The sequence below is a fragment of the Heptranchias perlo genome, chromosome 2 (genome assembly GCF_035084215.1).
Source record: "Heptranchias perlo isolate sHepPer1 chromosome 2, sHepPer1.hap1, whole genome shotgun sequence".
NCBI lineage: Eukaryota > Metazoa > Chordata > Chondrichthyes > Hexanchiformes > Hexanchidae > Heptranchias > Heptranchias perlo.
This window is the reverse complement of record NC_090326.1, coordinates 64,555,172-64,578,390: the sequence shown is the minus strand read 5'-3', so window position 1 is coordinate 64,578,390 and position 23,219 is coordinate 64,555,172. Positions and strand designations below refer to the sequence as shown.

At 43.0% G+C, this 23,219-nt stretch overlaps 1 protein-coding gene across 1 annotated transcript; it reads left to right on the top strand.

Annotated features, from left to right (window-relative positions):
* The first annotated feature begins 1,247 nt into the window (after window positions 1-1,247).
* cfap90 (cilia and flagella associated protein 90) lies at window positions 1,248-22,754 on the top strand. Its single transcript, XM_068001921.1, has 3 exons — window positions 1,248-1,604; window positions 18,157-18,273; window positions 22,523-22,754. Exons 1-3 carry the CDS (start codon window positions 1,485-1,487, stop codon window positions 22,679-22,681), a joined length of 396 nt encoding a protein of 131 aa, XP_067858022.1. The 5' UTR covers window positions 1,248-1,484; the 3' UTR covers window positions 22,682-22,754.
* The last annotated feature ends 465 nt before the right edge of the window (window positions 22,755-23,219 follow it).

Genomic DNA, 23,219 nt, shown 5'->3' with positions numbered 1-23,219 from the left:
TCCATACCTTTTTTAATGGTCAGAAATTGTGGGCAGCTTGTGGCTCGATTCTCAGTGTGCACCCCAATAGGCAAGGTTCTGGGCTGGGAATGTAAATTCATAAAATTATCCCTCTAGTCTTTTTCTGGAATCTCCTTTGGTGGCATGGAAAACTGCATATTGTTGGTACATGTGTTGATTTCAGCTTACTTGAATTATTATTTTAAAACATATAGGCCACTATTAAGATAAAAGGCTTAACTAGTTCCCTAACCAATAGTAAAAAAATAAGTTTGTAGTTGGGGCTGTAAGTCTGTAACTAAGAATGTAAACAATTGTATTAACATCCAAATGTCATGGACAACATTCATTGAAACATCAGATTAACAGGAGTGTAAAAGTGAAATATACTTTCCATCGCAAAGACCGCTTACTTTCAACTCTGTACCATCACCTGCCTCTGCCACAGCCTATCTGCTGCTAAAACCCTCATCCACACCTTTGTCACTATCAGACTCAATTATTCCAATACTCTCCTACCTGACCTTCCATTCTCTGTAAACTTCAGTTCATCCAAAACTCTGCTTCTCATATCCTATCTTGCACCAATTCCCACTCACCGTCACCCCTGTGCTTATTGGTCCATATTAGCTGGATCCCCAGTACTGGAAATTAAAAATTCTCATCCTCATCTTTAAATTCCTCCATGGCCTCATCCTCCCTACTACCTCTGAGAGAATTCTGTTTTACTCCAACTCTGGCCTCTTTATGCCTCCCCCTACCTTTGCCCCACCATTAACGATTGTTCCTTCAGCTGTCTAGGCCCTAAGCTCTGGAATTCCCTACCAAACCCGTCCGCCTTCCCACCTCTCTCTCTCTGTCCCATTCAAGCTGCTCCTTAAAACCCATCTGTTTGATCAAGCTTTTCATCACCCCATCTAATATATTTTCTTCGTATGGGCATCCATTTCCATCCGTGAAGCGCCTGAGAACATCTTCTACGTTAAGGTACGATATAGACGCGTCATATAAAATGCAAAAGACTTCAGCTTCCTGGGAACAGTCCAAAAAGAAACTCCAATTATTAGCGTGAACTCAGGTGACCAACCAGCCAGGTGTGAGCCAGGTGTGGCAATATTCGCGCCGGATCACGTAAGCAGCCTGCTGTGACCTCATCAGCGGACAATGGCACAATCGAGCCTTTGTGACGTCACAGCACATGATGCCATAAAGGCTGTGCTCTGACGTCATGCCAGCACCGACTCAGCACCCTTTCGAGTATCATTAACTTCAGCAGATGGTTTGTGCTGGATCCACTCCTGAGAATGTGAGCTGCCGCTGTCCGTCTCTGAAGGTAATTCACTTTAAAAGAGAGACGGAACTGGTCACGAGTCCCAGGGTGTTTGTAACTTAGCAACGAAAGGACGCGAGGAGCCCCGGGGTGGGGGCCGCGGATCCCTGCTGCTGCTGCTGCTTTCACTCTGTAAACAGATAAATAAAAGGACATGACGGAAATAACCAAACGCCTAAACAAGAAAACGCCAGTGTCGGCGTTATCTGCCTTCAGTTTCATTCCCGAGAGAAGAGACCCAAGCGAGCTGACTTACTTCGGTAACCAGAAGAAGGTGAGTGCTCGTTCCAAACGGGAACTTTTCAATAATCGTAAACATATTTTCCTGCTTCTCACAAAATGCCCCTTGATCGACTGCTAATATGCAAAGACATTCTTGGGGAAGAAGCAGGGAGTGACTCTATGGGAATTACACTTCATTCATGGATTGGCTATTGGTATTACTACCGTTTCTAATAACTAGTTTGGAAATGGTGGATGCGCTAACTATCTTCATACTACCTCATAACTGTCAAGTCAAAAAGATGATGATGTGGAGATGCCGGTGATGGACTGGGGTTGACAAATGTAAAGAATCTTACAACACCAGGTAATAGTCCAACAATTTTATTTGAAAATCACAAGCTTTCGGAGATTATCTCTTTCGTCAGGTGAACCTGGTGGTGTAAGATTCTTTACATTAGAATCATAGAATCATAGAAGTTTACAACATGGAAACAGGCCCTTCGGCCCAACATGTCCATGTCGCCCAGTTTAGACCACTAAGCTAGTCCCAATTGCCTGCACTTGGCCCATATCCCTCTATACCCATCTTACCCATGTAACTGTCCAAATGCTTTTTAAAAGACAAAATTGTACCCGCCTCTACTACTGCCTCTGGCAGCTCGTTCCAGACACTCACCACCCTTTTAATGAAAAAATTGCCCCTCTGGACCCTTTTGTATCTCTCCCCTCTCACCTTAAATCTATGCCCCCTCGTTATAGACTCCCCTACCTTTGGGAAAAGATTTTGACTATCTACCTTATCTATGCCCCTCATTATTTTATAGACTTCTATAAGATCACCCCTAAACCTCCGACTCTCCAGGGAAAAAAGTCTCAGTCTATCCAACCTCTCCCTATAAGTCAAACCGTCAAGTCCCGGTAGCATCCTAGTAAATCTTTTCTGCACTCTTTCTAGTTTAATAATATCCTTTCTATAATAGGGTGACCAGAACTGTACACAGTATTCCAAGTGTGGCCTTACTAATGTCTTGTACAACTTCAACAAGACATCCCAGCTCCTGTATTCAATGTTCTGACCAATGAAACCAAGCATGCTGAATGCCTTCTTCACCACCCGATCCACCTGTGACTCCACTTTCAAGGAGCTATGAACCTGTACTCCCAGATCTCTTTGTTCTATAACTCTCCCCAACGCCCTACCATTAACGGAGTAGGTCCTGGCCCGATTCGATCTACCAAAATGCATCACCTCACATTTATCTAAATTAAACTCCGTCTGCCATTCATCGGCCCACTGGCCCAATTTATCAAGATCCCGTTGCAATCCTAGATAACCTTCTTCACTGTCCACAGTGCCACCAATCTTGGTGTCATCTGCAAACTTACTAACCATGCCTCCTAAATTCTCATCCAAATCATTAATATAAATAACAAATAACAGCGGACCCAGCACCGATCCCTGAGGCACACCGCTGGACACAGGCCTCAAGTTTGAAAAACAACCCTCTACAACCACCCTCTGTCTTCTGTCGTCAATCCAATTTTGTATCCAATTGGCTACCTCACCTTGGATCCCGTGAGATTTAACCTTATGTAACAACCTACCATGCGGTACCTAGTCAAAGGCTTTGCTAAAGTCCATGTAGACCACATCTACTGCACAGCCCTCATCTATCTTCTTGGTTACCCCTTCAAAAAACTCAATCAAATTCGTGAGACATGATTTTCCTCTCACAAAACCATGCTGACTGTTCCTAATCAGTCCCTGCCTCTCCAAATGCCTGTAGATCCTGTCTCTCAGAATACCCTCTAACAACTTACCCACTACAGATGTCAGGCTCACCGGTCTGTAGTTCCCAGGCTTTTCCCTGCCGCCCTTCTTAAACAAAGGCACAACATTTGCTACCCTCCAATCTTCAGGCACCTCACCTGTAGCTGTCAATGATTCAAATATCTCTGCTAGGGGACCCGCAATTTCCTCCCTAACCTCCCATAACGTCCTGCGATACATTTCATCAGGTCCCGGAGATTTATCTACCTTGATGCGCGTTAAGACTTCCAGCACCTCCCTCTCTGTAATATGTACACTCCTCAAGACATCACTATTTATTTCCCCAAGTTCCCTAACATCCATGCTTTTCTCAACCGTAAATACCGATGTGAAATATTCATTTAGGATCTCACCCATCTCTTGTGGTTCCGCACATAGATGACCTTGTTGATCCTTAAGAGGCCCTACTCTCTCCCTAGTTACTCTTTTGCCCTTTATGTATTTGTAGAAGCTCTTTGGATTCTCCTTTGCCTTATCTGCCAAAGCAATCTCATGTCCCCTTTTTGCCCTCCTGATTTCTCTCTTAACTCTACTCCAGCAATCTCTATACTCTTCAAGGGATCCACTTGATCCCAGCTGCCTATGCATGTCATATGCCTCCTTCTTCTTTTTGACTAGTGCCTCAATCTCCCGAGTCATCCAAGGTTCCCTACTTCTACCAGCCTTGCCCTTCACTTTATAAGGAATGTGCTTACCCTGAACCCTGGTTAACCCACTTTTGAAAGCCTCCCACTTACCAGACGTCCCTTTGCCTGCCAACAGACTCTCCCAATCAACTTCTGAAAGTTCCTGTCTAATACCATCAAAATTGGCCTTTCCCCAATTTAGAATTTTAACTTTTGGGCCAGACCTATCATTCTCCATAGCTATCTTAAAACTAATGGAATTATGATCACTGGTCCCAAAGTGATCCCTCACCAACACTTCTGTCACCTGCCCTTCCTTATTTCCCAAGAGGAGGTCAAGTTTTGCCCCCTCTCTCGTCGGGCCATCCACATACTGAATGAGAAATTCCTCCTGAATACACTCAACAAATTTCTCTCCATCCAAGCCCCTAATGCTATGGCTGTCCCAGTCAATGTTGGGAAAGTTAAAGTCCCCTACTATTACCACCCTATTTTTCTTGCAGCTGTCTGTAATCTCCTTACATATTTGCTCCTCAATTTCCCGTTGACTATTTGGGGGTCTGTAGTACAATCCTATCAAAGTGATCTCTCCCTTCTTATTTTTCAGTTCTACCCATATAGACTCAGTGGGCGAACCCTCGGATATATCCCCTCTCACTACTGCTGTGATGTTCTCCCTAATCAAGAACGCAACTCCCCCTCCTCTCCTACCTCCTGCTCTATCTTTCCTATAGCATCTGTACCCTGGAACATTGTGCTGCCAGTCCTGCCCCTCCCTTAGCCATGTTTCAGTAATAGCTATAACATCCCAGTCCCATGTACCCATCCATGCCCTGAGTTCATCTGCCTTGCCCATCAGACTTCTTGCATTGAAATAAATGCAGTTTAATCTTGGTCTTTGCCCTGCTTTCTCAGACCATCTGTCCGGTCATGTTTTGTGCACTCTCCCTTACTGCCTTTTGTTTCTGTCCCCACTTTATTTCCCACTGACTTCCTGCATCGGTTCCCATCCCCCTGCCACATTAGTTTAAACCCTCCCCAACAGCACTAGCAAACACTCCCCCTAGGACATTGGTTCCAGTCCTGCTCAGATGCAGACCGTCCAATTTGTACTGGTCCCACCTCCCCCAGAACCGGTTCCAATGGCCCAGGAATTTGAATCCCTCCCTCTTGCACCATCTCTCAAGCCATGTATTCATCCTAGCTATCCTGTCATTCCTACTCTGACTATCCCGTGGCACTGGTACCAATCCTGAGATTACTACCTTTTGAGGTCCTACTTTTTAGTTTAACTCCTAACTCCCTAAATTCAGCTTGTAGGACCTCATCCCGTTTTTTATCTATATCGTTGGTACCTATATGCACCACGACAACTGGCTGTTCACCCTCCCCCTCCAGAATGTCCTGCAGCCGCTCCGAGACATCCCTGACCCTTGCACCAGTCAAAAAGAAAAGATGCCACATTATTTTTGTAGTGTTCCTCACCTGATGGTTAAAGAAATACTTGTACTTAGACAGTGTCTCATCAAGTCCACCAGAAATATCTCAAAGTGCTTCACACACAACTAATTATTTTCACGTACAGTCATTTACAGGCAGTTTTACGCACAGCAAGATCTCATAAAGATGTGACCAGTTAATTTGTTATTTTTTGATGGTGTTGACCAATAGGCTCAAAAAAGCTGATGTAGCCTCAAAAAAAACCTGACAACTCAAAAACAGCTCTGAATAATAGGTTGTAACACGTGAAAGTAACTAATTACATGGCAAGTACACTAGGACACAGGTTTGTAACTTTAACTGTTGGTATGCCTAACACTATTTCATTTTAAATGGTGTACAGTGATGTTCCCCAGAGGTAGGTACTAGCACCACTGCTTTTCTTGATATATATACTAATGAATCAGACTTGGGTGTACAGGGCACAATTTTCAAATTTGCAGATGACTGGAAGTGTAGTGAACAGTGAGGAGGATAGTGATAGGCTTCAAGAGGACATCGTCAGGCTGGTGGAATGGGTGGACACATGGCAGATGAAATTTAATGCAGAAAAATGCAAAGTGATACATTTCAGTAGAAAGAATGAGGAGAGGCAATATAAACTAGAGGGAACAACTCTAAAAGGGGTACAGGAGCAGTGAGATCTGGGGGTATATGTGCACAACTTGTTGAAGGTGTCAGGACAGGTTGAGAAAGTGGTTAAAAAAGCAAAGGGATCCTGGGCTTCATAAATAGAGGCATAGAGTACAAAAGTAAGGAAGTCATGATGAACCTTTATAAAACACTGGTTCGGCCACAACTGGAGTATTGTGTCCAGTTCTGGGCACTGCACTTTAGGAAAGATATGAAGGCCTTAGAGAGGGTGCAGAAAAGATTTATTAGAATGATTCCAGGGATGAGGGACTTTAGTTACCTCGATAGACTGGAGAAGCTGGAGTTGTTCTCCTTGGGACAAAGGAGGTTGAGAGGAGATTTGATAGAGGTGTTCAACATCATGAAGGGTCTAGACAGAGTAGATAGAGAGAAACTGTTCCCATTGGCAGAAGGGTCAAGAACCAGAGGACATAGATATAAGGTGATTGGCAAAAGAACCAAGGTTGACATGAGGAAAATCTTTTTTACACAGCGAGTGGTTAGGATCTGGAATGCACCACCAGAGGGGTTGGTGGAGGTAGATTCAACCATGGCCTTCAAAAGGATAAGTGAAGGGAAAACATTTGCAGAGCCAAGGGGACAGGGCGGGGGAGTGGAATTAGCTGGATTGCTCTTGCATAGAGCCGGCACATACTCAATGGGCTGAATGGCCTCCTTCCGTGCTGTAACCTTTCTATGATTGTATGATTCTAAATACTTGACATATTAAAAAGGGACACATTGTTGAAGGTACAAGATTTAACTTGGGGGTTGGGGGGGGGGCTCTGAGCATGTTCCCCAGAAAAGTTTGATTTTTGAAGCTTTATTTGCTTCATTTTCCATTATTTCGGAATCTACTGTGATCATAGGCATTGTGTTTTTTCATTTTAAAAGGAAGACCTTTGCTCACTTTCATTGAAAACCATTTTATAAACTGGCTTATTGGCAGTGATCTGTTTGGATGAACACATCTCCAGTAATGGCTTTTCCTCCCTTCTCTGCACCATCACCTCCAAAATCCTCCAAGGATCTATCCTACTCTCTCTCCTCTTCCTTATCTATATGGAGCACCTTGGCGATATCATTCGTAGGCTTGATGTTAGCATCCACATTTATGCTGATGATGCCCAGCTTTTTATCTCCACCACTTCTCTCAACTCCATGACCATTTCCATGCTGTTGAACAGCTTGTCTCTTGATATCAAGTCTTGGATCATTTGCAACTTCCTTCAGCTGAACATTAAGACGACTGAACACATTGGTTTTGGTGACCACTATCAGCTCTATTCCCTTGCCACTGATACCATATCCCTGTCCCCAGAATTCATTCAGGCACTCTGTTCTCCTGATTGTTCTTTTGTAAAGTGCCTTGTGATATTTTGTATGTTGAAGGCACCATATAAATGCAAGCTGTTTTTTATCCAGGCATTGTATCAGGATAAGACTGGGCAATCTTAACCCAGATAACCCTGCAAAGTTCTACTTACCCAAACACTAGTCAAGCAACAGCCTGACATAGCCATACCCACAGAATCAAATCTATCAGCCAACATCCCGGACACCTCTCCATAACCATCCTTGAGTACATCTTGCCCTACAGGCAGGATAGACTGCCAGAGGTGGAGGCACAGCGGTATATAGTTCGGAGGGAGAGTTTCATGGCTTCAGGTCAGAGATGGCTAAGGAAGCTTCCTGCTGATTACCACCTAACACCCACCTCACTTGATGCATCAACACTCCTCCATGTTGAAACTATTTGGAGGAGCACTGAAAGAATCAAGGGCACAGAATATGCTGTGGATGGGAGACTTTAATGTTCACCATCAAGAGTGTCTCAGCAGTACCATCACTAACCAAGTTAGCCAAGTCTGGAAGAACATAGCCAATGGACTGGGCCGACTTTAGGTAGTGAAGGAACAAACATGAGGGAGTAAGCTTACTTGACCTTTTCCTCACCTACTTGTCGCTTACATGTCTGTCTACAATAGCATTGGTAGGAGTGACCACCACACTGTCCTTGTGAAGACAAAATTTTATTTTCACACTGAGGACACTTTCCATCATGTAGTGTCACACTACTTCCATGCTAAGTGTAGTAGTCCAAGGAAAAATCTAGCAGCCCAAAAACAGTGCTTTCATGAGGTACTGTGGGCTATGAACAGCAGCAAAATTGTATACCACCATAATCTGTAATCCCATGGTTTTCCACAACCCACGCTTCTCCATCACCATCAAGCCAAGAAACCAACCTTGGTTCAATAGGGGGTATAAAAGGGCATGCCAGGAGTAGTACCAGGGACACCTTTGGATGAGGTGCTACCCTAGTAAAGCTGCAACACAGGGCTACCTGCATGCTAAACATCAAAAGCAGTTTGCTATAGTTAGATCTAAGTGGTCCCATGACCAACAGATCAGAGCAAAACTCTGTAGCCTACACATCTAGTCAAGAATAGTGGTAAACAGTCAGGAAACTAATGGAAGAAGGATATGCTATGAACATGGTGGAGCCCAGTATATGAGCAAAGAGATGTGTTTGCAAGATCTTCAGCCAAAAGTGTTGAGTGGATCATCCTACTCCACCTCCTCCTGCAGTTCCCACAAACATAGGTGCCAATGTCCAGCTAATTTGGTTCACACCATATTACATTAAGACACAGCTGAGTGCACTAGTCACTGTGAAGGCCATGGGTCCTGACAACTTCCTGGCAGGGTGGTGAACCTGTGGAATTCTCTACCACAGAAAGCAGTGGAGGCCAAGTCATTAGATGTATTAAAGAAGGAGATAGATATATTTCTTAATGTTAAAGGGATCAAGGGATATGGGGAAAAAGTGGGAACAGGGTACTGAGTTAGATGATCAGCCATGATCATTTTGAATGGCGAAGCAGGCCCGAAGGGCCGAATGGCCTACTCTTGCTCCTATTTTCTATGTTTCCATGTTTCTATGCTCAATACCTGCACACTGGAACTAGAGCACCCCCCCTCCCAACCCCAGCCAAGCTGTGACCATTGTGGCTAGAAGAGCACGGCAGTAGCTAGGTATTCTGAAAGAAGTGGCTCACTCCTGATCCCTCAAAGCCCCTTCACCATTTATAAGACTAATCTCAGGAGTGTGGTGGAGTACTCACCACTGGCTCAAGAAGTTCAACACCATTCAGGAAAGGACAATCTGCTTGATCAGCACCTCTGTCACTGGACTCCATCCTCTCTATCACTGTGGCTGTAGCATGTACTCTCTACAGGATGCATTCGCGTTTAGCAACTCGCCAAACCTCTCAGCCCCACAAGCTCTATCACCGAGAGGGACAAGAGCAGCAACATTATGGGAACATTATGGGGGTGAAATTGGACCTTGTTGCAACCATTTCCCGGGCAGAAAACGGGTGCAAAGAGAACCAATTTAGGGGTCCAACCTATCGCACATGAATAGCGTTGGAAGCACGTCCAATGCAATATTTGTTCAGGTACTGTAGAGGTGTCCCTGGCGACCGCTGAAAACAGGTGTTGGGCCCTTGTATATGCTAATGAGGAGCCTAATGCCTGTATTAAGACTTAAACTGGAAATTGATTGCCTGCTGTGTTCAGGATTACCTGGTCAACGTATGGCGTAGGTCATCACCGAAAGTTTTAAAAAAGATATTTACCTTAATGTGGAGCCAGGAGGAGCAGAAAATTACATTAAAACTGTGGGCCGCTGCTGTCCACTGCTCATCCCTCTCCCGACTGCCTCCCATCCTCCTCAGACTCACCTTAGGTCCTTGGCCGGTGTCCCAGCCGGGCGTTCATGCTGCTCTCTGCTACTGGGGGCATGACTGGTGCTCGCAGCTCGCCGGTATTGTACTAATGATGTCAGCTAATTTGCCATGGTCCTGTCAAAACCTCATTAGGAGCGTACAGTGTGCGCTGTACCCAGATTCAATTTCTAGGCCCATCACTTCCAAGATACTATCCAAGTCATATATCGTCCTGACTTGGGCATGTATTGCTTTTCCTTCACTTGGGTCCAGCAAATTTCTTACCTAATGCCATTGTGGGAGCAAGGATTGCAGCGTTGGTTCAAGAAGAATGCTCACCACCACCTTCTCAGGGCAACTGGAGATGGAGTAGTGTCACCCACATTCCAAGAACCAATCAAAAAGAAAGTTGTCATTCATAGGAATTTTAAAAAGCCAGTAACTGCAGAAGGTCTATTACTGGGGGGATAAAAGTTTTAATTTCTTTTTTTAAAAAAAAATGCCTAATAGCAAATAAAGAATTCAAACTCTGTCTTATTGACCATAGGAACATTCCAGTCAGGGCTGTAGGCGGCAAATTTAGAATTGTAACAGTTCTTTCAAATGCTGCCTCCCTCCCAACTGGTGGTGCAATCTAGTGGACTGAAAATTTTAATAATTTTTTTCATTAACTTTAAATATTTTTTAACTTCACAAATGATTGTTTTTCATTTTTTATGAGTAAGATTCCTGACATTTGGGATTTCAACAGATCAATCAGACCCACTTTCCCCAAATTACTGCTCCCACCCTTCCCCAAAAGGTTGGTCCATCTCTTACTATCTCCCCAAGCTGTTCCTAGCTTCCCCCTACCTCTACCAATTGCTGCAGTTGACTTTTCTCTCTCTTTCCTCCCATCTTCCCAAATGCTGCTTCAGACTTTGCTCTTCCCTTCCCCCTGTTGTTGATCTTATCTCTTTCGCCCCTCCCTGCTGACTTCTCTTCTTCGTGCCCAAAAGCTGGTCCTAGCATTTCTGTTCTTTTTCTCCCCTTCTCCCACCCACAATGCTGCTCTTTCTTTCCCCTCCCCACTGCCTCAAAATGCCACCGTCCCTTCTCCAAATGCTGCCTCCTCCTTTTTCCCCAAGTACTGCTCCAGACCTTTAGCCTGCTCATGTTGTACACTGTGAGGAGGAAATACCAATTGCACCATCGATCGCAGTGGGAATGTGAGCAGGTCAGAACCAGGAACTACGCTGTGCTGATTTTGGTCTGTTGTTATGAGCGGGAGCCCCATACCACTGACTGTCCACATCAAACAGGAAACAGTGGATGAATGGGAGAACCCTAATGGTAATGTACCCCCAAAATATCAACACCCCTGAATTCAGTTTCTAAATGTCTCTGCTGATTATTAACCTATATATCCTTTATATCGTATAACAACAAAGGTTATATTCTGGAATGTTCTTATGTAGTGTTTTCTTCATTGATGGATTAATCTATTCTGAATGTAAATTTTAAGGTGGGTACTTGCTTTTATTCTGTTGAAATCAACGGGAATGAAAATCGGGGGTTCTATAATGGGCTGGCAATGTGCTCTGCCAGATTACCATCTGGGGCTGAACGTGAAAATTTACCTCATAGATTATGCTAATTTTCTGAGGAATCAATCAAAGAAGTTAGAGACAGGTTGAAGTCCTACTGGGAACCATCCAGCCACAAAAGGAGAGGAGAAACAAAATGTATTTCTGAGATCTTGTGCATTCAACATCCCCACTGCGGATTTCCTTCACAGTAACCATTCCAGAAAGTGCTCAAAAACAATAGGAAGGTGACAGATCAACCATTGTCTGTGATACAAAACTTAATCTAAGTAGAACATAATCACATCCCTGTCTTGCACCAGACCACTGAAATTCATGCAATTAGTCAACCCAACCATCCCAAGATCAAAGAGGAACTTCATAAGACCAATGTGGGGCAGTTAAAATCTATTCTTCTCTCAACGAACATTTTCAGCAGCATTGTTTTTTATGTGAAATGCTAGCACAATCAATACAAAGCCTATGAATAGTGCAGATTATACATATCTTGTCGAGTGCTGTACCACTGGTAAGAAATAATCACTGGGTGCGCTGAAACACTAGAGAGGGGGAGATTTTCACCGGGCAGGTGTTCAGTTAAAATACTCCAGATTACTTACCTGCTGGAAAGCTGCTTGGATCCTTACGTCTCCGATTTAAATGGATGCTTTGGACTAAGCATTTGCCCAATTCACATCTACTAATCGGGGGTCCTAATTCATATCTACTAATCGGGGTCCAACGACATCATCAGGCCCTGATTGTGATTTTAACTTCGGCCTGAGCGGGGAAGCTGCTTTGACTTTCCCGCCAGGTGAAGGCCAAAATGAAGAGGATCTGGAAGCTGAAGATGCCCTCCAGGTAAATTTTTTAATGTCCTTTGTGGGGCCAGGAGGAGCAGGAATGTTGCTCCGGGCCACACAAGGAAAGTTTAGGCCTCTCTTGCCCCAGAGTCCCCCCCCCCCCCCACAACCACACCTCCCCTTGTCTATCACAAGACCTCACCGGAACCCTTTCCCCACACTTATCTGGGTGCCGATGGGTAGCCCTTGGCTGCCTGATTTTCCAGAGGCTGGCAGCCACTTTGGGTATGTTCCAGGCGGGATGTGGACCGACAGGATGTTAAAATCTAGCTAAAATCGGTGTGGCCTCTTACCAGCGCCCCCTTGCAGTTAAAATTTCTCACCATGTTCATACACTTAGAGTTCTCAATGACAGTGAAGTCAGACACTAAGTGGAGGCCAAGCATTTTCCTAAATGGAGGGAGAGAAAATCAGTCACTGCAGTTACGTTGTGCAGTGAAAAAAAAATCACTTGGCCACAAATAACTAGTTAGAGAGTAGCTTTGACAGGCCAGAGTCCAAGGTCAAGATTTTATACTTCAACATTGAGAAATGCTATGCCCTTGCCCATGAGCCCACTGGAGCCTCAGCTTTTCACTATATTTAAAATGACTTAGATGAAGGAATAGGGAACCATGTATCTATAGGTTTTCTAAGTTAAGTGGCACAGTAAATAGTGTAGATAGGAGCTGAAAGTTGGAAAGGGATATTGATAGATTAAGTGAGTGGGCAAAACTGTGGCAGATGGAGTTCAACGTAGGAAAGTGTAAGGTCATCCACTTTCTACCTAAGAAAGGTAGATCAGAGTATTTTCTATATGGTGAGAAGCTAGGAACTGTGGATGAGCAGAGAGATTTGGGGGTTCAAGCACAGAAATCACTAAAAGCTAGTGGACAGGTACAAAAAATAATTTAAAAGGCTGGTGGAATGTTGGCCTTTATCACGAGGGCTGGAGTACAAAGGGGTGGAAGTCTTGTCACAGCCGTACAGAGCTCTGGTTAGATCCCAGAGTATTGCATTCAGTTCTGGGCACTGCATCTCAGGAAGGATATATTGGCCTTGGAGGGGGTACAGCGCAGATTCACTAAAATGATATCGGGGCTAAAAGGGCTAAATTATGGGGACAGGTTACATATTCCCATGAAAATAGAAGATTAACGGATGATCTAATGGAGGTGTTCAAGATGATTAAAGGATTTGATAACGTAGATAGAGAGAAACTATTTCCTCTGGTGGGAGAGTCCAGTATAAGAGGGCAGAATCTTAAAATTAGAGCTAAAGGGGACACAACCTTAAAATTAGAGCTACGTCATTCAGGGGTGATGTGAGAACATAAGAAATAGGAGTAGGTGTAGGCCATATGGCCCTCGAGCCTGCTCCGCCATTCATTAAGATTATGGCTGATCTTCTACCTCAACTCTACTTTCCTGTCCAAGAGAAAGCACTTATTCACACAAAGGGTAGTGGAAATCTGGAATTCTCTCCACCGAAAAGCTGTGACGCTAGATCAATTGAAAATGTCAAAACTGAGATAGATAGATTTTTGTTAGGCAAGGGTATTAAGGGTTACGGAATCAAGGCAGGTAGATGGAGTTAAGATACAGATCAGCAATGATCTCATTGAATGGCGGAACAGGCTCAAGGGGCTGAATGGCCTACTCCTGGTCCTACGTTCCTATGATTTTTCATCTGTTAATTTTAACGGTCAGAGAATCATGATTCGGGGTGCAGAATTTGCTGATATGCGCTCCCAGCAATCCTGGCCAAGGTTACCAGCCCTCCCTCTGAGGTAAAGTACAGTTCATGGCTAAGAAGAACATAAATAACTAATAATGCAAGAATAGGTTGCTCATGAACAGAAATTTAGAACAACACCGACCAAAATAAAAACAGTCCTAATATCTGAACTAATCAATTATCCTAAATCCATTTATCTATGCAATTCAAATTAAGGGAGTATTTGCAACAGAAACTGAAAATTTGGCTGAGTATTGGCTTTTTATTATATTCAAATGCACGATTGTGTGGAAAAAGTAATTCAAGATAAAAGCATTAATGTTTCAATAGTTCATTCAGTAAGTATAGATAGAAAATGGCTTTGGGTTTGTTTTTTTATTTTAGACATACAGCCATTTCCCTAAGTGGAACTGAATGTGAATTATGCAAGGCCTGCAAATTTCAAAGTGTCTTTCCTTTATAAGATGAGAATGACAGCTCAAGAATTTCCACATAAAAGGAATGAAACCCTGCAGTGGACCTTTGGTTTTATGCAAGTCAGTTGGATGGGTACTATTCATGTCTTGTAAAGGTACATGCTTTTAGCACTATATAAACACTTCTGAAAGTAGTCTTTGGTAAGCAGTCTTTTCGTAAAATAATAAATGATTTTAATCAGTCATCGCATGTTTGTCTTTCATTCAGTATTGCTGCCACTGGTAAATCTTAACATGAGGGAGTTGCTTCTCACCCAGCTGCAGTCCTGGCAAAACTACAGAGAGTACTCCTTTCTTATGTCTCTGAACTGGACGGGAGATAACCGATGGAACTGTGTACAGCTGGCTATAATGTATTCTTCTTCAAAGTTTTCTTTGCCCCATTTGGGCCTTGGGAGGATTCTATTCCACCATAGAAAGGCAGATCGGCCTGGGACGGCCACTGCTAACGTGCTTTTCCAGGCGTTGGCAGCCCATCCCGGTGCAACATGACCCCATCCCTGTGATTTGGGTCCCAGTCTCTGGTCTTTGGGCGAGTACAGATGGGGGTATATCCTAGTCAAATTTAAAGAATATGGTTGTGCATAACTCTGTATACTCAATTAGTGCTACTCTGGGAATTGTTTTTTTGGAACAAATAAACATTCTACATTATTTAACTTACTTGATGGAAAATAGAATGCTTTAGTGGTAAAGCAAGAGACTTATTTACATTGTTGGACCACTCTGATATCCTCTGGAAGTGACAAGGATATTACGGCTTTAAATATTCCAATATGCTCTCTGTGTTATTTATCTTATTAAAATTCACAGGGTAAGAGCAATTTAAATACCAAGTGCCATGCGTGCAATGCATGTTATTGCAATACAAATCATGTTAACACCAGCATCATTTGAAAATCAGGCCTGTAATCCTTCAGGATATTGTGCTATGGACATGTTGCTCCAACAGCAGCCTTTGTGGTGTTTAACCTGACTACTTCCAGGGAAGACCATAACCCATTTTAGTTTCTGTGCTAGTTGTCCCCAGTTGTCTCCATCTTCTAATGTGCTCCACTGTTTAGCAGTACCACATCCAGGATTGCTCATATAAGCTCAATTATCTATTTTTTATTTATCATGACTTGAACGAAGCTGCCAAAGTGACATTTATTGCCTAGCCTTAGTTGCTCTGAAAAGGTGGTGGTGGGCCTTCTCCTTGAACTGCTGTAGTCCTTGTCCTGATCTGATACCTGGGTCATTGCTAATGGTCCATCCAATGTTTTTCACAATTAAACTCACAACACAGTGAATTGGGAAACGATTCTTCTGTTGCGTGATAATATCTGTAATCTTTTTTATTTTTAAAAACTAATTGAGTGTATGTCACTTTTGTGCTTGCTGATTGATACATGGGATATGAGATATAAAATGATCAAACCACCATTTTACTTTTTTTGGTGGTGGTTTCAATAAGTGTTATTTTGTAAAGATGTATATAACTAAGCCACGAAAATATCATTACATTTATCAGATTTTATCAGGAACGAAAGACCTTTCTAGACTATCAGTTTCCATATCTCTTTTTAAAAAAATAGAATAAGAAACTCCCCCAGTGGCAAATTTGCTCCATAATCCCAGCATGACAGGGGGAAAAAACATTAATGAGGTCAAATAAAGTAATATTTATGGATATGTGGGCATATCTGCTGAAAATAAGCAAACACTTAAACAATAAAATACCACTTTCTGAGTTGACTGCATTCAGTCACATTTTGCTTGCAACTATTACCATAGGAACTCTAACCAGATTGCGGCAAGGTCATAATAGATTTATTGAAAAGGAAACATCTGCATATTTTTCTTACAGTAAGAACAAAAAAGAATAGAAAGTAAGTTGGAGACAAACAGAGAGATACTGAGATTGCAATGAAAGACTGCTTGTCTGACATTCAGTTCTGGATGACCCGCAACTTTCTCCAGTTAAGCTTTGGGAAGACCAAAGCCATTGTCCTCCGAACCCACCATAAACTCCATACCCTCACCAACGTCTCCATTCCGCTCCCTAGCCACTGTCTCAGGTTGAACCAGACTCTTCACAACCTCAGCTTGTTTGCCCCGAGCTGAACCTCCAACTCATATTCTCTCGAGCGTATGAATTGCCTACTTCCACCTCCACCTCCACCTCAACCTCAGCTGATCTGCCACTGAAAACCTCATCCATGCTTTTATTACCTTTAAACACGACTATTCCAAAGCTCTTCTGCCCGGCCTGCCATCCTCCACCCTTCATAAACGTCAGCTCATCCCAAGCTTTGCTACTTGTATCCTTTCCCACACCAAGTCCCACTCGCCCATCATCCCATCCTCACTGACCTACAATGGCTCCCGTTCTCTTAGTGCGGCCAGTTTAAAATTCTCATTCTTGTGTGTAAAGTCCTTCATGACCACAACCCTCCCTATCTCTGTAACTTCCTCTAGCTCTACAATTTCTCTGAATTCTCCGTTGCGCTGACTGCGGCCTCTTGTCCATCCCCACTTCCATCACTCCTCCATTGGCTGCCATGCCTTTAGCCGCCTAGATCCTACTCTCTGAAATTCCCTCCCTAAGCTCCTCTGCTTCTGCATCACCCTTTCCTTCTTTAAGACGCTCCTTAAAATCGATCCCTTTGATCAAGCATTTTGTCACCCAACAACAAAAACTTGCATTTATATAGCACCTTTTAACGTAGTAAAATGTCCCAAGGTGCTTCACAGGAGCGTTATCAAACAAAATTTGACACCGAACCACATAAGGAGATATTAGGATGGGTGACGGTCAAAGAGAGAGATTTTAAGAAGCGTCTTAAAGGAGGAGATAGAAGTAGAGAGGCGGAGAGGTTTGGGGAGGGAAGTCCAGAGCTTAGGGCCTAGGCAGCTGAAGACACAGCCACCAACAGTGGAGTGCTTAAAATCGGGGATGTGCAAGAGGCCAGAATTGAAGGAGCGCAGAGATCTTGGAGGGTTGTAGGGCTGGAGGAGGTTACAGAGATAGGGAGGGGTGAGACCACGGAGGGATTTGAAAACAAGGATAAGAATTTTAAAATTAAGGCGTGGCTGGATGAGGGTTGAGGGTGCCAATGTAGGTCTGCGAGCACAGAGGTGATGAGTGAACTGGACTGGACTTGACGGGAGTCCCCTCCTAATCTCTCCTTTAGCTCAGCGTCCATTTTCTTCACTCCTTTCTGAAGCACCTTAGATGATTTCCTGTGTTAACAATGCACATAAATGCAAGTTGTTATTGTTGAAAGTGTGTGAGCCATACAGAGAGATGCAGACAGAAAGATTGAAGATAAACAGGGACATAGGTCTGGATTTTCCTCCGATCTGCTCTGACTCCGCCACCATAAATGGGGTTTCAACTGCACTTCTGGTGAAGTTACAGTGGCAGAGCGGGAGCAGCTCCAAGGAAAATCTAGGCCTTAGATAGGGAGACATAAAGATTATAGTGGAAAACTAGTAGAGAGATATTTTCAGGAAGAAATGCATTTATTTTAGATTTGTTCATGAGCAACGCTATGGGAAATCAACTAGTGATTATATATTTTTAATCAACCAAATTATTTGAAGTGCTATTACATTGAAATGCAGGTTGAACAAGATTTTATATAGCTATTAAAATAATGTCTTTTTTTTTAGGAAGTGTCAGTGCTGATTTATGACCAGGTTTTTAAAGTACAACAAGGGTATAATAATAAGATTCATCGTGACGATCGAGAGCACAGCCGTAGCCAAGGACTTAATGTGATTGCTGAGGTATGTTACCACATTTCTCAAATAAAAATGACATTTCCATTCTCCCATTCATTGAATTGTTATGTGCGGATGAATGACTAGCATTCAAATGGTGGGGGAGGGGGAAGCAAACAGACATTGTCCCTTCAAAAGGTGGATGCCCAGAAAAAGTGGTGTAAGTATGCAATCTGCCCCTATTTAGGTAATGTTATTCTGGTATAGCATCTCAGTTCTTTTTGTCCCATCATCAGTAGCAATTTATTCTTTTGTTAAAATATGAGGAGAAGTTGTTCACCATCTGTTAATTTTAATCATGGAAGAACTCTATGTTGAATGGTTTTTAATGATTTTGAAAAATTTGTAAATCTCTTTTGGCTCATTAAGAACACATTGGGTTAAATGTTCCCCTGCTATCCTAACCGAAATCAGGCAGGATATCGGGAAAATGGGGCTGAGGCCTGCAGCTGCCTCATCACCTCCACCTTGATTTCCCTGCCCGCTGCCCCTTCCTCGTTTGCCACATGTAAATGCCAGCCTGGCTCCTGTTGCATATTCCTCCAGCCCGCCCCTATTGTTGCCGGTCACCGAGAATGCCTGATAGAAGGTGGCAGTGGGCCCAGGGTAGCAGCAGTATTGGTCCTAAAGTGCAGCAATGGAGGAAGAAGACTAGTAGATGCCTCCTCTAACTCTATTCTTGCCTCCATTCACTTTCCTGGCTAGACCTCAGATTCTACCAAGGCCTACAAGCCTGGAGTTCCTACCATCTATGGGGCTCTTCTGCCCCATTTAAGGTCTTTTGCTGCCTTCAGTGGTGCTTTTGCTGATGGGCTCCCTCTTGGTGACAGAAATCCTGCTGAAGCCTGGTTGTGCATGCCCTAAGTAACCCTGAACCCAGAAAATGGAGGGGGGGTCATGGTAGTGTTAGAGGGGTATCTGGAAGTCCTGCCATGCCACTATTCTACACCAAAGAGGGAAATCTTGCCCATTATTTTGATTTGAATTTGTTTTTTAAGTTATTTTATTTCTCCCTGCCATGAACTGTACTTAAAATTTATGGTGACTGTAGTGCCCAAGGAAGATAACATTCTCCAATATGCTGCAACAGAACCCAACCAGATCATAGTAATTCCCTACAGTTTAGATCTCTTGCCACAGACAAAGAACAAATCTGGCACCACTTCTCTAAGAGCTAAGCTAAGCTTGATCTCTCAGGAGCCAAGGTTTCTACAGTTCGAGATATTTTATCGGCATTGCAGAAAGTATCTACTTTAAAAGCTTGCAATGCTAAGTGGGAAAGATTTGTTAATTGGTACCAGGATAAAAATACAACCATTTGGACATTGACAGCTTGACTGTCCCAAATTATTTCCAATTATTGCTGTCTCTTGTAGACATCAAGCCTTTAAAAGGGTTGCACGCCAATGGTTCACCTAGCCCATCATATGAATGAGGAAGTCCTTTTCGGATTGAATTACACTCAAAGAATGAGTAAAAGGAGATAAATGATCTAACATTAAATTCTTCTTATATTGATGATTTGATATAATTTAAATATACTTTTTGCCTAAAGGCCCCTTAATGTTCCTTGTATCATAGCAACTGAAATGGAGGGAATGGGGGCTATCAGATTTATCCAAACATTTTTTTCCCTTTGATTTTTGGAATTAAGACCAGAATAGCTGTGAAGTCTCATGAATGGACCGCTTCCCTTGTGATTTATCCTGGTTGGATAATATGTAACATGAACCATCATTCAGTGAATTATTACCTTTTTTTAATATGTACGCAGGTTAAAGAAAGAATTAACTTATACTTATACAGCACCTAATCACATCCTCAGGGCATCACAAAAGGCTTCACAAACAATGAATTACTTTTGAAATACAGTCACTGATGTTAGGTAGACAAACTGTGCATCAAATCACTTCCCCAATTTTTGGGGTGTTTTTGGTTTTATAAATCCCTAAAAGTTGCACTGGAATACAAAGCACTTATTTATATTTAGAGGCAAATGAAAAAGATGCGAGTTATACTAAAGAAGTTATGGGATATGTTTCTACATCCGATTAAATGTGTTCTAACTTCTTTCAAAAGGCTTTGCTGTAATGTTTTTGAAAATGCCAAAGACATCTATTTGTAAGAATCTGTTAACAGAACATACATTAGCTTCCCCAATAGCCTAGTGAGTGAAGGCATCTCCTGATGCAATGCTAAGCTTTACAGACAATCTTTACAGACACGGACAATCTCACAATGCTCCACTTTTCCAGCTTCCACCCTAACCACGTCAAAGAGGCCATCCCCTATGGACAGGCCCTGCGAATACACAGGGTCTGCTCAGACGAGGAGGAACGCGATGGACACCTACAGACGCTGAAAGACGCCCTAGTAAGAACGGGATATGATGCTCGACTCATCGATCAACAGTTCCGACGGGCCACAGCGAAAAATCGCGTAGACCTCCTCAGAAGACTAACACGGGACGCAACCAACAGAGTACCCTTCGTTGTCCAGTACTTCCCCGGAGCGGAGAAACGACGTCATGTTCTCCGCAGCCTTCAACATGTCATCAATGATGACGAACACCTCGCTATGGCCATCCCCACACCTCCACTACTCGCCTATAAACAGCCACCCAACCTCAAACAAACCATCGTTCGCAGCAAATTACCCAGCCTTCAGGAGAACAGCGTCCACGACACCACACAACCCTGCCACGGTAACCTCTGCAAGACATGCCAGATCATCGACACAGATACCACCATCACACGAGAGGACACCACCCACCAGGTGCACGGTTCATACTCCTGTGACTCGGCCAACGTTGTCTACCTCATACGTTGCAGGAAAGGATGCCCCAGAGCATGGTACATTGGCGAGACCATGCAGACGCTGCGACAACGGATGAACGGACACCGCGCAACAATCGCCAAACAGGAGGGTTCTCTCCCTGTCGGGGAACACTTCAGCAGTCATGGACATTCAGCCACCGACCTCCGGGTAAACATACTCCAAGGCGGCCTTCGAGACACACGACAACGCAAAATCGTTGAGCAGAAATTGATAGCCAAGTTCCGCACCCATGAGGACGGCCTCAACCGGGATCTTGGGTTCATGTCACACTACACGTAACCCCACCAGCGAACAAATGTTATCTGTTTTTAATATAATGGGTCATTGACTGTCTTCGTTCTGTCTCTCTCTTTTTTCTTTTTTTTTGGGGGGTTGTATATTCAGTGGCCTTTTAGATGACACCTTTCTGTCTGCTCACTGTGATTGCCTTGGCAACGGGCAGTAATCACCAGGCTTTGTTATGTGATCTTAAAATGCGAAGGATTCGAAGTTGTCACTTCCACACCGCCTGAGGAAGGGGAAAGCCCCCGAAAGCTTGTGGGATTAAAAATAAAATCGTTGGACTATAACTTGGTGTTGTAAAATTGTTTACAAAGCTTTACAGAATACAAGGTCCTAGATTTAATTTCTGGTCTGTACTGAATTAGCTGATCTCACCTGGGGAAGCTGTTGGGTTGCTACGGTTGGCTTCAATGCCTCGTGGATAGGGGAGGGAAAATTCAGCCTGTGTTCCCACTCCTTATAGCAATCCAGTGACTCATGCTGAAAGTGTGTGTATGTGGGTGTCAGTGGAGGACAAGTTTGGGGCTAGCTGTGGGATTCTCCACAACTGAATAGTTTGATGAGGGTCACAATCTAGGCTGATACATTAAGAATGTTCATTTGGGTTCATAGTGCCAGTGGCACCAGACTCCAACATGACAATGGGGTAATTTTATCTTCACCATCTGGGCAGTAATCCAGCAGAATGGGGATGAAAATCGGGCAGGTTCTACAAATGGGCAGGCGATCGGCTCCACCAGAATACCGTCCGGGTGGTGAAGGTGAAAATTATCCCCAGTGTGTTTAGTAGTGGAGAGGAAACAATTGACGATTATTATTTGAATAATAATTAGAAAAATGGCTTTCAAATTTGAAGAGCTATAGGCTATTTTGAACAGAAAGAAAAATCAGTTTACCAGTCCACAACTTAAGATACTGCAGGAATTAGAAAATATTTCAGAATTAGTTTTATATTCTGAGTAATCAGATGTACTAAATTTAAAGATTTCAGGAGAAAAATCTGAAAACTAAGTGCACCAAATGAATAAACTGTTAAAATAAGATATTTAAATTTTCTATTCTAAATATTCTTAATTCAGCATTATAATTTTATTTCTCAAAACTTCTGAGCACTATCTACCCATTTGTCTTGCAGGAAAATGCTCGAATAGTTCCAGTCTTGACGTCAACATACTATGGTAAACGTCCCCAGCTTGAGCCAACAAATCGGTCTTTTATCAGAGTTGCTCGAGTCCAGGCAGAATTTTACAGAAGAAATGGCATTGCCAATTATTTGGAAGAGGATCAGCAATGAAAAACATGAGAGTAAAATCAGACTGATTGTTGCCTCCTTTCCTCTGGAATTTTAATAAATTCCTTTAAATATAGATGTCTCTTTTTTTTTATGGGACTTCTTTGATTAAAAATTGAAACTTATTTCAAGCTTGAAGATTTTTCTGAACCGTTAGAGTTTGCTTTTTTTTTAACTTTGCAATCTCTCCACTGACGGGGAGGTTATTCTTGTGTATTATCTGTAGCTAGTCTTCATTGTAAACACTATATAAATGCAAGTTAAAGGCGCTATATAAATGCAAATCGTTATTGTAGTATTGAGCTGAGAGAAATCAGGAAAGTCTCTTTACATATTGCCTATTACATCAAGGCCCCAAAACGATGAGTCTCAATGCTCTGGTTCAACTCTTGCTTGACAGGATTGCAGATTGGAGAATCTAGAGCGGAGGTCAGTATGCCGATTTTTTTTTTTTTAAATTGCACTCAAGTCGATCAAAACTAGAAGCTGGGAGGGAAGTCTCAAAACAAAGGCTTTACACTTTTTACTTTTTGGGAATTTG

Coding starts and splice junctions, on each gene's coding strand:
- cfap90 (XM_068001921.1), top strand. CDS start 1,485: ATGACGGAAATAACCAAACGCCTAAACAAGAAAACGCCAGTGTCGGCG. Junction 1,605..18,156: donor ACTTCGGTAACCAGAAGAAG/GTGAGTGCTCGT, acceptor CTTTTTTTTTAG/GAAGTGTCAGTGCTGATTTA. Junction 18,274..22,522: donor GACTTAATGTGATTGCTGAG/GTATGTTACCAC, acceptor TTTGTCTTGCAG/GAAAATGCTCGAATAGTTCC.